The 14,827-nt window shown below is 37.0% G+C and overlaps 1 protein-coding gene and 1 long non-coding RNA gene across 5 annotated transcripts; one reads left to right on the top strand and one right to left on the bottom strand.

Moving 5' to 3' along the window:
• Positions 1-704: 704 nt before the first annotated feature.
• Positions 705-10,229, top strand: LOC141597122 (uncharacterized). Of its 3 annotated transcripts, none has more exons than XR_012522707.1 (4): positions 705-1,286; positions 5,222-5,344; positions 7,828-7,955; positions 9,757-10,229. It is a non-coding gene; the product is annotated as an uncharacterized LOC141597122 (long non-coding RNA). The 3 variants fall into 3 exon arrangements; XR_012522706.1 differs by having other exon boundaries at positions 705-1,316; positions 7,828-7,997; positions 9,757-9,850; XR_012522705.1 differs by having other exon boundaries at positions 705-1,316; positions 9,757-9,849.
• On the bottom strand, positions 6,503-14,234 carry LOC141597121 (respiratory burst oxidase homolog protein E). Of its 2 annotated transcripts, XM_074417475.1 has the most exons (15): positions 13,781-14,234; positions 13,141-13,739; positions 12,897-13,056; positions 12,286-12,334; positions 10,975-11,088; positions 10,231-10,659; positions 9,764-10,147; positions 9,572-9,667; positions 8,915-9,030; positions 8,662-8,832; positions 8,427-8,577; positions 8,121-8,309; positions 7,898-8,026; positions 7,267-7,345; positions 6,503-6,983 (listed from the first exon to the last, which is right to left on the bottom strand). In XM_074417475.1, exons 2-15 carry the CDS (start codon positions 13,682-13,684, stop codon positions 6,874-6,876), a joined length of 2,721 nt encoding a protein of 906 aa, XP_074273576.1. In that variant the 5' UTR covers positions 13,685-13,739; positions 13,781-14,234; the 3' UTR covers positions 6,503-6,873. The 2 variants fall into 2 exon arrangements, with proteins under 2 accessions (XP_074273576.1, XP_074273575.1); XM_074417474.1 differs by having other exon boundaries at positions 13,141-14,234.
• Positions 14,235-14,827: the final 593 nt, after the last annotated feature.

Genomic DNA, 14,827 nt, shown 5'->3' with positions numbered 1-14,827 from the left:
AATGATTAAATTATGGTTATTATTCGAAAGAAGAAGATTTGTTGCATCATTGAGTTGATTATGCAGAGTAGATATTATCGTTTTCCTTAACCAATTGAAAAACAAACAGTATTAATGAACAAATTCTAAAAACTATCGGTCCAAGTATCATATATATATAAACTTCCTATTAGTTTTATTTTCCTAAAAAAAAGTATTTTAATAATCAAACACTCTTTTATTCTTATGTCAGTATTATGTTAATGGTCGTTTGGTTACCACTTGAAAAACACAGGCATTAGAAAATCCCATGATTTTAAAAAAATAAGGTTGTTTGGTTGCCATTTTTTTGGCAGAATGTAGGAATTAGAACTTCCCAGGAACTTCCAATGCCTACATGATGTAGGAAGTCGCTTACCTACTCCCCCCTTGATCATTGAAAATTTCTGTGGAATTTAATTTCTACATGGGGAACCAAACAACTTTGTCAAATTCACCCGAATTAGATGATGGAACTTAATTCCTATGAATTGCAAGTTCCTAGGAAGTTGAAGTTCCTTGATCAACCAAACGACTCCTGAGAATTATTTGTTATTCATGCGACACACATAAAATCTTAGACATAAACGATGTACTAATATTCTATTTTATTGTAAAATTTATCACACACTATTTTAATATCCGTGCAACGCACGACCAAGAAAACTATTAGTATCGATATTTGACCATTACAGTTTGGCTTCGACCACCAAAGAATGAGAAAACGAAAAAAATGGCAACAATATTCAACAACCTTAACCAAACTTCAATCATTCACTCACCATTCCTAAACAATCACCAAATTCATGATCATTTCAAATCGAACCCCTCCTTTTCAATCAAATTCCCATTAAATCACAAATTCACACAAATAAACTGCAATCACTCGAAACCCATTACTAAATTTCTTCTAAAACCCTCACTTAAACCCCTAATCACCCAATCAACCCACCAAAACCCTACAATCCATGCATTTGGAGGTTTTGGAGCGCCCTTATCTGACAGCGGGTGGCGGAATGCGTCAGTAAGAGGGGATTTCCGAGCGTGGTCAAGACGGCGACCGGGTTCGAGCTCCGGCGGAAAGAAGAATAGGGTAAGCATTGCGTTGGAATGCACAAGGTGTTTAGGAAATAGGTATACAACTGAGAAACGAAGGGTTGCTAGGGTTGATACACGAAAGGGAAAGTCAGTGAAGAAGAAGAAGGAAGACAAGAATGGGAAAATAGTAGATGCATTGGTTTTGAGCAAGTATTGTCCCAAGTGTAGAGGTCATTTTCTTCACAAGGAACTTAAAATTGGTACTTCTAAGTAATTCATTTACGCTTATGTAGTTCGTCAAGTATCAATTTTGACCATGTTAATGGAAGATTGTGAGGTGTTGTTTAATGCACTTGTGTTTTTTTATAATGGTTGGAACATATAAGGCTGAATTCATCAAAACTTGTCTTGAATTTGTGTTATTTATAACCAAGTTTCTTTACCTCCTTTTATTGCATGAGCCTCCCTTTATCTCTGTTCTAGGAGATGTGTTGGATTCGTAAGGGTTGAACTTCTAAGTAGATACGTCTATACCCGTGTATTCAGAAGTGTCTTGTTGGACACAGATTTTGGCCTAGAAGCCAAGAGTCGAAGTCTTAGTTTGACAAAGCGCGCCTTAGATGAGGCACTAGCCTAAAGTCCTAAACACCTTTTGGATAACGCTAAGCTAACGAGGCTTATTACTACTGACTTTCTCTATGTTTTATTTCTAGTTTTTTAATCATGCCATTTGTGTGCGTCATTTCCTCGCATGTTGGCAAACATTAAAATTTTTAGAAAAGGTAGTTTTCCAAAGTTTTTATTTGGGAAAACAAATTTGTTATCGAAAATAGCGCGCTTTATCGCTTCGCCACCTTAGCGCCTTGGTGCGCCTGCTCCTCTTCAAACTAAGGTCGAAGTGGCATAGAAGGAGACCCATGTATAGTTATGGGTTTCAGAGAGGAGAAAGGTTGAACAGAGTATTTAGATTGTACACTATGTAGCTGCAAAAGCTGTTGTGGCATTTCAAAGTGAAGCATTTTGATTCTCCTTTCATCTTGATAATCAAGGAAAATGATCAGGATTTCAATTATTTAACATATATTTTCTATTGTTTCCGTTGGAAACAAAGACTTGTTATGGTGGAACAAAGTAAATTGGCTCACTAAACCGTCTCACTACACCATCTGCCCTTTTTTCCCATGTGAATTTGCTGTCACTCTATGCAATTTTTATTGGGAGCCATATGGAATCAACCTCCTTATGTTAAGATAGAGATAAGGTTGCATTCCTCTAACTCGCTTTTATTGGTGGGAGCCCTTTAGACAATCAATCAATGAAGAATAACAAATGGTATATAATAAGAAATGTCATCACACTCACAAGAGTCATAACTTTCTTATGTGTGGACATCATGTAAAGCTAACATAAGTCTGGAAGCATCATTCTAGCATTTCTCCTCTTTGTGTGTGCGTGATAATTTTTCAAACAAGGGTTTTGGATCTTAACGTGGAGAAGAAGCAAAATTGAACAATTTTGCCTGTGCCTTGAGCAATCTGCAGATTTCTCTGCAGGTCGAAATGTTGGTATGAGCGGACTTGTTCACTGCATGTGTAAGGCTGCTTTCGTAGCTTGCATATGATACAAAATATCCCTGAATTACTTGTTCTCCAATTCATGATTTATGTTACTTTAGTGTCTGGAGCTTAATTTTCTTCTTATTGAAGTTTGTACTTTCTTCATTTTATGATTATTTATGATCACAGACACAAGATTCAGAACACTGTAAGTTGTAAACATTAATTCTGGTGTAGTTGATGCTCAAGCCTTAATTTTGGTATATTTTTGAAGGTTGGTGATGTGGCCAAACCTTATAGTGTATTATTATGTCAAATGTTATTTGATCCTGAAATTAAAGCTACTATTAGGACTTTAGGAGGTACCACGCTGAGCGTAGATGGAGAAACAAAGGGCAGTCACCTCGTCCACCACTTCCTGGATAGGGTAATCACTGCTTATAAGTTAGAAGTTTATTGGAGGCAAAAATTGGGAATAAGTGGCAAATTTGGCTCAATATGGGGGCGAATAAGGGTTTAATGCGGGATAAAGTAGGACAAAATAGATAGAGATCACCAACAAAGCGTTTAAGTCATAAAATGAACTGGGTAAGACTAATTTTCACTCGTGAATGTCATACCTCTTGGTAAATGTTTTACTTTGGTAGCATTGCTATTAGCCTATTAGGCAACTTCCTCATGTTTACAAATTGAGCCATACTAGAGAAACTCCAGGAAATACAATTAGGAAGAATTTTTCGTGAACTCACTCTGATAAAAAATTAGCAAGGCAAAGAATAGAGGAGGTGATGGTCTAAAGAAGGGAAAGCTGAATTACTTCTCATTAGATGATCTTCAATGTGGAACAAAGGGTTTCTGTATGGCTAACGAGGAGCTTGATTAACATGAGAAAGCATAATGGAGATTCCACTGATAGTTTTAAGTGAGCTCGCAGTGAGGTGAGATCGAGAGTGCCTATGATGGAGACCTTGAGATCAACATAGACCTGAATCGGGCTTTAGTGTTGTTGATCTGATAGAACTAATATATGGGCGTGGTTTCTTATAATTGATACTTAGAGCTGCTGTCACATTAAAGTTCTTTTGTGGAAATCCATCAACTGTCTCCTTGTTGTCTGTACAAATTTGTCATTGTTAGTTTTGGCCTTTGGTTATGTTCTTGGTATTTGGTGTGGATCTTACCAATGCCTGGAAATCACGGTTCATTTTTGAGAGGTCCTATTCTATCAGGTTGATGCCCAAAATACAGAAACAACGTTTTATGTGTGTGATTTTTCAAGTAAGGGTGTAAGATGACTTTTGGCCCCTTATTTTAATAGACTGTGTTCCAAGAACACATTGAACCCCTTAATAAATGACACTGGTAGTTATTGTGCTACATTGGACATTTGGAGAGGGAAGCAGAAGCTGGCCAGAGTTCAGGGTGAAAGTGAAGGGGGTATGAAGGATAAAATGTGGTCCCATACTAACGATAGTTTGTGTGTGTATTTTACAAAATTTTCCGATAATAAACTATCGAGTGAATTGTATTTCACAATCTAATGTTTTCAGGATAAAATTTTTGCTGTGTCTATATGCCAGTATGAACATCCGAACATGCTCAATGCTATGTGCAGAACGGCAATGTTAGGTATTCTGTAGTAACTGTCAGTTGCCATGATTCTCGACACATTTTTCTATATGAGTACATCTGATTCCCGCTACTCGGCTAAAGGCAAAGTCTCTGACTCTTGTATCATGGGGGCTATGTGGTCGGTAATTGGAATGATGGTTCTTGCAAGAGAATAAGAGATATACAGATATACTGAAGGACATGTGGATTATTTTAGTTTCCATCTCAGCTCCCTGTGTTTTGCTACTCTTGTTGTTTGAGATACACTGTTTGCAACTTATGACTCTGAAGTACTCCCTCCGTCCCAATCATTTGTTGACCTTTTTATTCTTTGTGAGGGGTATTTCAGTCAAAGGTAAACAATTGATTGGGAGGCAGAGTACAAAAATATTAAATTTCTCTCTTGTGATAGATTTTGTGCTTGATTGAGAGAAAACCATAAACCTAGGTCGAGGGTTCAAGTTTCAGATTGGCCTCCATTGCACAGTCGGAGATGTAGTAACGTTTTAGTGGATGGGGTTTCAGGCTTTTGGTCTCGCTTAAATAATGGATTATTGGTAATGTAGGCCAGTGTAAAGAAGAAATGAGTGAGAGATGGTGGTGTAGGAAGCTGAAGGGCGGATGAAGTAGCAGTGGTGGTGGGGTGGGGGATGTTTTTCTGTACAAGTGTAGTGGTGGCCGGTGGGGAGCTACTATTCCGTAATGTACCCTTGGGGTTGGGGGAAGTGGGAGAAAGTATTACCCATTTGACGTGCTAAATCAGAACGATCTTTCTTCCCCTTCCTTTACCGACAACCACCACTGCCTTATACTAGTTGTTGCAACAACATTACACTATATACAGATCATAAACTCCAATGGGAAGGTGAAAAATTGAATTAGCTTTAGTTTTCGCTTCTACATTTTTCTTTTTCAAAGTATTTGATTATGAAACTTGATTAAGTGTAACTATTCATACAGTATGACATAGTTGCTTATTTATGTTGGGCTGACTGCAGATTTGAGATGTTTCGTTTAGGTCATGTTTCATGCTATGAAGTATGAACTGTTGGTTCCAGTCAAGATTTCAGTGATTGCGACTTCATTCCGATGGTTGGCGACTTGGCGTTGTAGCCTTAAAGGTACGGTCAATACCACCTCATAACTTTCAACACTCACACGATAGTATTCTGATCGAGCTATATATATATTCCCTTGTAATGTATAGCCTTGATTAAAGGGCAAATCTTGGTTTAACATATTTCGAAGATTCAACTCTTCCATGGAATTTGCAAAAAAAAAAAAAAAAAAAAAAAAAAAAAAAAAAAAATTCTGCTATGTCTCAGTGATTGCGACTACTTTTCGTGGAACAGATCGTTAGGCCCATGGTGATATCAGATATGAGCCTCCTAAATCTGTACTTCTCCACGAGAAACTATACTCTTACAAACCATTATGTGTTTGTTTTAGTACTTATAATTCCTGTGGATTATACAATTTGACCTGTAGGTTGGGTCACACACTCCCTAGATCTATACTTCCTACGTTTCATTTGATTGTATACTTTTCTCAGAATATGTGAAGGGATTTTGAAAAACGTATACCATCAAATGGAACAAAGGAAGTATTAAGTAGCACGTTGTTATAATTTTTATAGACGACAATTCCAAATTCCATGCTCAAAGTGGATGTCTTTGTTTGATATTAGGTCCTACTTACACATCTCAGATTAACATTCCGAAATAGTTCACCAGTCTTTCTCAACCTGCTAAATTTTCTTGTTCAAACTTTTTTTTGAGTAAGACTGACTACCAAATGACCATTAGATCAGGTGACTTTTCAAGTGTTTGAGTAAGACTACTTTACTTACCACATGAGTCATGACCATTGACCATTGTATTGTTGTCGCACTTGTCGGCATGGATGGCTAGGGATGGATTTTAACTATTCGCACTAAACATAGATCTGGACACGACTCCTGCATTTAAAGAAATATGTGTTCTGAATCGGTTTTGGGTCTTAAAAAAAATTCAGATCTGTGCTGTCAGTATCGTGCCTGAAAAGTCTGAATCAGCATTCCTAAGTGTTCTATCCTTTTTGCTTGTTAATGCTTGGCATTGTATGCACATTTGACTGAATCCAGTCAGGAAAAACATTCTTCCAAATGACCACATCTTAGACTACTTAAGCCTTTTGTGGTCGGCACGGCAATGCACAAATAGCTGTCTGTGTTAAGATGATATAAAATGGTAGTAAATTCACAACTTAGATGTGCTTCCACGCCAAGTCGCCCACGTATATTTCTTCAATCATTCCAAAGGGCTCACATTATTATATAGCATAAGATTTGAATACATACAATTTAAAGATTACGAAGAAACTGTCGAGATCTTGACTACGACACCTATCGTTGTCAAAACAGTTATTATGACTACTTAATCTTTGCTATAATTTTTGCTTTCCTCTATAATTTGTCGATGTTTTGCTACATTTCATATACATGTTGAAGGAGTCTATGATGATTGTATATTTGTGTACATATACCGGGTTTTAATTTACCCGGGCTAGAATGTAGGATTACTTACAGAGTGACAAAAAGGGGTGTAAATTGTTAGCTTGGTTTTGAGTTATAGGCTAAGGGGTATCAACCATACTGTGTGTGTCTACTTTATTAGAATTGTTCTTTATGGAACTCGAATCGTGTTGACGTCTTATGGTTCATTTCATGTGCCAACTTCTTCAACTCTTTAGCTAACACCGGCCGCCCACAGTAGAAAACTCCTGCAATTACAGCCATTGTCGTCATTGTTTTAGCAGACCTTATCTAATTTCGTGTTAATTATTTATTATATCTTATGTTGCATTGTCCAAGCTTGGTAATAGATTAATCAAGTTGAAGAAAGATAAGCTTTTAATTTAGACAAGGTTGTTAATTTTGTTGATTTAATAACTATTTATTAAATTCTTGGAAGTTTTGACTTCTCGTCATCTAGGAGTAATCAGCTGGACAAATTTGAAAGACAAGATAATTAGATAAAAGTAAAAAGATTATGTAATTAGTTACCTATGGTGCTATATGGATGTTTTTTCGCTATCTTTTTGAACACATCGCTCCAATTCGGTCTTGCGAAATGTGTCTTTACCTGCAGCATATATATTAGTTAAGAACTTGTTAGTACATGCTGCGTCTTTTTGGCCAACGACACTGATAAGGGTAAAACATTAATGGTGTAATCAGAAAGTGCTCAGGAGTCTGGAGATTTGTAAAGAAAAAACATGAGAATGTCTATTTGACTTATATTTTGACCCTAACCCGACCTGCGTCTATATTAACCGGGATGTTGACCTGACCAAACCAGCCCGTTTGACAGGTCTAATATGTAGAGATGTACTTGTCAGAAATGTGATGTATTTCTAAAGAAGTGACATTCTGTTTTTGTGCTTTCTTGAAACCTAATCGTCAATAATAATCTGCTACTTATCTGACGTCTAACCTGTAGATTTTTATTTGTCCGAAATGTGATGCATTTGATTATGAAGTGGTATTCAGTTTTGTGCTTTCTTTGTAGCCTAATCATTAATATCAGAATCCTAACTTGTTTGAGATATTGCCAAATGATTTCAGATGAAAATACTATAAAATCTGGCTATATGTGAAGTATAGTGAAAGACGGAAGGAGCTATGGAGGTCATACCCGGGTACCAGACAAGATATCTACACCATACTTGGCATGGGTCAGAGCTTGGACCAAGGTTAGCAGGGTTGATCTTGCATCGCCTTCTTCATAGACGCTAGTAAGATAATTGTGCATTTCTATCAAACCCTGAATTTGGTGCAAACATGGATTAAACAAAATTAGCATTATAATTGAAGTTATGAATTTCTATGACCATAAATACGAGTATCTGTGACGTTACCTTATGATCTAAATCTGCCACTTCATCCATCACTCCTTTGAACCACTCAAAGGATCCTGTTTCCCTAGTGACCCAGTAAAAGTGGGCGCTTTTTACCCTCATTGGCCGTCTGTTTGAACTATGTGCTGAGCTGGTTGAGGCGAAACTGCTTAGACTATCAGCTGACATGCTTAATTCTGTGTTTGTGTCCTAAGTTATCAAAGATGAAATAGTGTAAGGGTTCTCAGTTTAAACTTTTAAATCGGATAATGGGCTAATAGCTAGGAAGATAAACTTCAAAACCTAATAGATATGTAAAAAACATACTGTAGCCGCTCTAGCATTGTTTAGAAGATCTTTAAGGATGCTAATGAAGGGAGTTGCTCCAATTCCGAGTCCCACAAGTAGTAGCACATCGTAGTTCTGGTATTCCTGTGCAGGAGCTCCATAAGGCCCATCAACTCGTAATCTGGGTAAACTGAGGTGAAGAAAATTTGTTAATATTTAATCCATAAATTTCACAGAGGTAGGCAGTACACTAGTGTAGGTGGGTGGGATTTACCCTTTTTGGCGAATGGTACCCTCTTCTGCAAATTGAAGCCGACCAATGGAAGACACAGGTGTTTTACCCTCAGTTAAAACCTTTTTTAACTCTCGAGTCCAGTCCCCTGCGCTTCGGATGTGAACACTGAGGAAGTTGTCTCCTGGTGCCGAGGTTATGGAGAAGGGATGCCTGTAAAGTGTAAAGTTAATGTGGTTTCTTCAGTTTCTGATGCAGTATCACAAAGATTAGGAATATTTAGAATTAGGCTCACCATTCAAACTTGGAAATGGCGGGGCACTGTAGAAATATATATTGCCCACTTTTGTATCTGAATCCTTGAGGTTTGGACATGACAAGGGTGATGACATTTCCGGGTAGCTCTGAGACCTAAGAAAAGCATAAAATTACTGCTTGGATATTCGAGTAGACTTGGAAACTGCCTTAACCCGAAACAACCAAAATTACTAATTTGAACAAAAACCTACTAGCTACAAGCCTACAACTCTATAATTCTCCATATAAGTATAATGAAAGAAGTTTGACAAATAAGACTTAAAATCATTAAATATAACATTAACTGCTTTATGAACTCTCTTTGTCGTCTTTGATGGTGTGAGTCTTACTAGTTTAGCAGGCTCCTAGGATAAGTGTCGGACTAATATTAGTGTCGTGTATGGAATCTATACCCATATCCATGTCTTGTTGTGTTGACACGGGTATGGTCCTAAAAGTTAAGGAATCGAGTTAACATAGCTGTTAACCACTGACACAGAAACGTCCTAACGTTAGCTGACGTGTACCCAAATGTCCCGATAGTAGTAATATCCCAATTGAACACGACTAGAACGAACTGTTTGCAAAGTCTGCTCTAGAGTGAGCCATATATGGTGTTTGTAACTTAACAAGCACGGAAACTCAATAATTGTACCTTAATGAGTTTAACTGAGCGGATTTCCGACCTAAATGTCCGCAAACTGCGCTCAGCAATGTATACCAGAAGTGGGACAGAAATGTACATCCACGTCTGAAATCAAAAGGAAAATAATCAATCAGAACATCTATGTTGTGTGTATTTTACGTTCAGTCTTGCTAATTATACCTCTGCTGTTTAAGGACATACCGTTTTCTGCTTCCAATCCTTTACGAGGAACACGAAGAATCCGTGAACGAGTAGCAAGACGTAGACCACAACTAGCAAATGATGGGAGTACCAGAAAGCATTGTAGCCTGCCAACCGATTGAATGGAGATGGAAGTTTCACCACATTTTTCCTAAACCGGCTTGTTGCCAATGTGAAGATTATTGCCATTAGGATCACCATGGCGATACCAGTAACTCCTTCAACCCCTTTTACAAGATCCCAGTAAGTCGGTTTCTTGTTGTGGAAATCGGATGCGATTAGCTCAAATTTCTCGGGAGAAGAGTTGACCAGAAGAGGGAAATCACATGTTAGATGACTTCCTGCATGAACCACCACCCCTGCTACTATAGCAGCTGCAATTACCTGCGCATTCCACAGTCATCTGTCACCTGTAATAAAAACAACTGTTATATGCTTACCTAATGAAATTCAGAATTTTCCAATACCTTATGGAAGTTAATATTGTCATCGAAAGGGATGAAGAGCCTGGCTCGGGTAGAACGAAGCCACGTAAGAGTGTTCCTTGAGACAGGTAGAAGGATCAAAGCCATATTGAACTTTAATGTCTCAGCGGCTCCCTTGGCTGTGCACAGGCAGTAACCCATGACAGCAAACGCAGCTCGATTCCTGTACTGCAGAAACTTCCAGATGAATAGTGATGCTAAGACTGCGATCCAGAGGAATAGAATCCAGATTCTCTGCCAGTTATCTTGGATGAAGCATCTTAGTGTGCAGCTTATTCTTTTCACCATACTCACCGGCCTGAAATCTCTCAAATTTTGACTCCACGCACCTGTATTACTTACTGTGCTCATTGGCTTGCTATACTCCATGTATACATCCCTTTGAAGCAGCAATGCTTCCAACTGCCACAACTGTAAAGGTCACCCAAAGAGTTAACCCACAGTTATCAGCAAGTTTTTCTTAAGATCATCTACCATAACACTGGTGATTTTCAGGTGGACTTTTGGAGCTCGCCCAAAAACCTAATATTTTACCGTGTTCATTTTCAAGTATGCTTGCATTCGGGTTTGGGTGAGCAGGGTTGAATTATTTCGGGTTAAAGCATGTTTTCGATGTGCTATTGAAGTCGTTTTTGGTTGTATTTAATTTAGACAGGATTGGAACCTATTCGGTTACAGGTCGATGTTTTCCTGGTTTATTCTGAAAATGACAATATTTGTAGTTACCTCAATATAGCCAAGGTTCTCAGGGTCAAGTTCTTCCATGATCAAATTTGCATATTCATGAGCTCTTCCTTTTAATGAAGATAATTTATTAGCTGAAGCGCTAAGCATAATAAGCTGCAAAATTTATTGAAACATAGACATTAGTAGAACATAGAGAGAAACATAACAATCTTACTTGGAAGAGTAGAGGACATAACCTCTAGCTTTTTTTGAAACATTAAATTCACATGTGATTTAATCCACAAGTGAGTTATAAGGGCATTACAATCCCGGGAGGGGAATTGAACACGGGATTTACTATGCATAATACTTCTATCTTTACCACTAAACTATGGCATTTTCGGTAAATTTCATATACGAGACATTTGAAGTTCGTAGTTTTGTATTTCTAAGTTATATAATACTCTATCAGATACCCACTATGTCGGTGGTGGCTATTAAGAGTTGTCTTGGATGATCTACTCACTATTATTGCATTACTAATATCTATGAGCATTTGAATTAACTGGTAAGAGGTTATTCTAGTTTAACCACAGATCTTGGATTTAAGTCTTGTATTGAGGAAGAGTTTATTGCCCTATTATTCCTACATGACTCAAATTCAGATTAAACCGGATGATATACACAAAAAATTATTACATTTACCACTCCTAATCTTATGTGAGAAGTTTGGCAACAATCAAAATGTATCAAATACATTTGGAATTGCATATATTCGACCCTCTTTAAAGCCATAAGGACCAAAGGGGGACCTTCATATAGAATAAGGTAATGTTGTTCAAAGGTTATAGGAAGTTGCAAACTTAAAGACACCAAAATAGGATTTGCTACTTTTGTCAAAGGAAGGTAGTTCAACAGTCATCCAAGCTGGCTATATCAAATAAGAATATTTCTTTATATAATAATTACCATACAACACAACAATATGAAAAGGAACAACATACATGATACATTATTGTTTTGTTACATGCAACATGCCTACATCAAAAGATCCTTCCCCAATGATGGCTCACTTTATGATAACAAAAAACATCAAAGTTTTCCCTATAGGAGAAGGAATGTCCCAAGCACTATGGATATAACAAAAAGAGTGTCGATTTTTAGAACGATTTCTTAAAAAACTTACTCATATAAAACTAACTCGTATATAACAACTGTTGATGTCAGGCTATCAACTGGCTTAGTTGACAAAGTAATGAGAGATAATACTCATGATTTGGGTTCAAACTCTGTCAGCATCATATTCGCTCTTGTTGCTCCCTTTAGTACGATGTACAAGGCAATAAATAAAATCAAAAGTGTTTGAATTACCTCTTGGACTTCTTCTCTTGTAATTCTTCCATCTTCATTGCTATCAGCCCTGATAAATTCAACACTAATCAATCTCAAACAGAAAAATGCAATAATTGTATGACTAATCTAACATTTTTCTTATGTCACCACCATGAAAAATACTTCAAATCAAGCAACTTGAAGTCTTGAACTCATTAAATTTCAACATAAAATTAAAATAAATGAATTTAAAAAAAAGGGTGAACCGTCGAAATCTTAAACAAATAATGGTCAAAAAAACGACACGAACTAGGAAAATGAAGATGAAAAAATGTTGTAATTTGGTAATTAATTAGTTTTTTGTTAGAACAAAACGTTTCACCATATTGAGAATGACCTATTTTAGTGACCTCATAGGTTTGCTCTTCAAGAAATGTCTCAAAATTTGAGTAAACTCAAAAAAAGTTAATTAATTTTTTCTACGGAGCAACATCATTATGAAAGAAACCTTTCTCCATGCGTGTAATTAACTTCCAAAATTGTTTTAATTATAAATATTTTAAACTAACAACGTACAAAAACGAGCTTCATTAAAGTATAATTTAGAAGAAACACGATTGTAAAAAATGTAGAGTTATGGAAGAATTTACATGTCGAAGAAAATTTGTAATCTGGCATCGAAACTTTGATCCGAAAGTTGCAACCAAAAATCGTGCAATTCTTCCTTGCAAACCTTGTTAATTCTCTGTCTTTTTCTTCTTGCTAATGCATCAAACATTCCTAGTGCAAATTCTTTCGAGTCCATCATCCCTTTTAACAAAATTAAACCAAAATCAACAATATTTTATAATAATGATCGATATTCGACGAGAGTTTTTCAATAAATGATCGTACCTATACATTCCCCAAAATCTTCCCTAGCAAGGAACCCGTCTCGTGCGAGCTGGTCAAACCTAGCGTCAACTTGGGCCCACAACTCGGCCATATCATCGGAGTTCTTCGTTGTCGTCTTGCTTATAAACCGGAGACCGGAGAGAGCGCGTTGGGCGGTGGACTTAGTCCTTTGTAATTTGGCCTTAGCCTTCCTCTTTTCCCTATCCGTCATCACGGGTAAAATGTTACGATCCCCGGCCTCAGAAGATGCTCTCGAGGACGACCACCCGAACTTCTTCCTTATTCTCGAGGCGGCTGATAAACTCCTTGACAACAACCCACCACCACCACCACCGCCAGCAACACCGCTGCCACCAGAGAAAGTAGCGCGGGCATCTCCCCTAGCCGAACTTGGTGTCATTGGTGTCATTGGCGTCATTGCCCTAGGCGTCACGCTACAAACGTAAATATTGTCATCATCAAGCTGTAATTCGACTTCCACAAGTTCGTCGTTAGAATTGGCATTACTCGGTCTACCGAGATCATTGAGGAAGACTGGCAGCATTGCACCACCAATAGGGTAGTCAATGCTGCCAGTCTCCTCATCTTGAAGGTGGAAGCTCCGACGACCATAACTTGAACACTCGGAGCTTCCACCAACCGAAGATTGCCTCATTTAATAACTTCACAATATCTAATTATTTTTGGGTTTAAGAAATTAATTCCGAATATTGCTCTGTAAATTTGCTCTGTTTTTTTTTATGTTTTTGGGTTAGTTTGTGGGAAGGTTGTAAGGATAAAGAAATGCAAAAAATGCTTAAAGAAGAAGAGTAGGGGGATGTGTCACACGCTTTGAACTTGAAGGGTGCTTTGAAGTAATCATATCATATCATACTCTATCCCTTAAAACATGAATTTCAAAGCTTTTTTACAAAGTTGAAGCATAAATACAAAAATATGTTTATGTTTATGTTTATGTTTTTGTGTGTAATTAATTAATAATTGATGAAATGGTCATCAAGGAATATATATTGGGTTGGTGGAGTTAATTATAAGGACATAATACTACAACTTAAGTCTATGGCTTTATGTTGTTGTTGTTTGTTTTAAGAGTGTTTGAGGGGTTGGACTAGTACAGGTTATTAAGTAGTACAATATTGGTGTCCTGTTGGGTGTCGATGTCCACGTCTAGTATCGATACAATTCAAATCAGTTGTATTCGGTTTGATGCAAATGTCGACTAATTCAAAATATTACTGCAAATTTAATGATCTTTTTGTTGGTTCAGCTGATCTCTCATAAGATAGGTATATACGTTTTAAGTGTAAAACAAGTCAAATACTATTTCATAGAGGTAGATGAGACAAGAATTTGTCATTCACATTCTAATTTTTTGTCTCCTTTGACTCGTTTGTTTTATGGTTTAAAATGAATTATCCGGCTTGAATAAGAATTTGTGTTATTTGAGTTACTTTTGTTGTTTTACCTTGACACCATAGTCATTTTAAGTATTTTTTAATGAGTCACATAATAGGAGTAAAAACGATTCTAAATTTAAAAGGCCTAAAAATGAAATAATTAGAAATAGCATGGACATACATGCCTATCAAAGATGACTGTAATTCTCTTGATTATGTAATAATAACAGTAATTCTGTTGATGACTGTCTTTTCCATACTTTTTTAACAAAAAGTGACTATATTTGGGA

This window comes from Silene latifolia, chromosome 8 (genome assembly GCF_048544455.1).
Source record: "Silene latifolia isolate original U9 population chromosome 8, ASM4854445v1, whole genome shotgun sequence".
Taxonomy (NCBI): Eukaryota; Viridiplantae; Streptophyta; class Magnoliopsida; order Caryophyllales; family Caryophyllaceae; genus Silene; species Silene latifolia.
The sequence above is the reverse complement of the archived record's forward strand: the minus strand, read 5'-3'. Positions and strand labels throughout refer to the sequence as shown.

Coding starts and splice junctions, on each gene's coding strand:
- LOC141597121 (XM_074417474.1), bottom strand. CDS start 13,795: ATGAGGCAATCTTCGGTTGGTGGAAGCTCCGAGTGTTCAAGTTATGGT. Junction 12,335..12,896: donor TTACAAATTTTCTTCGACAT/GTAAATTCTTCC, acceptor TGAATTTATCAG/GGCTGATAGCAATGAAGATG. Junction 8,833..8,914: donor GCCATTTCCAAGTTTGAATG/GTGAGCCTAATT, acceptor TACACTTTACAG/GCATCCCTTCTCCATAACCT.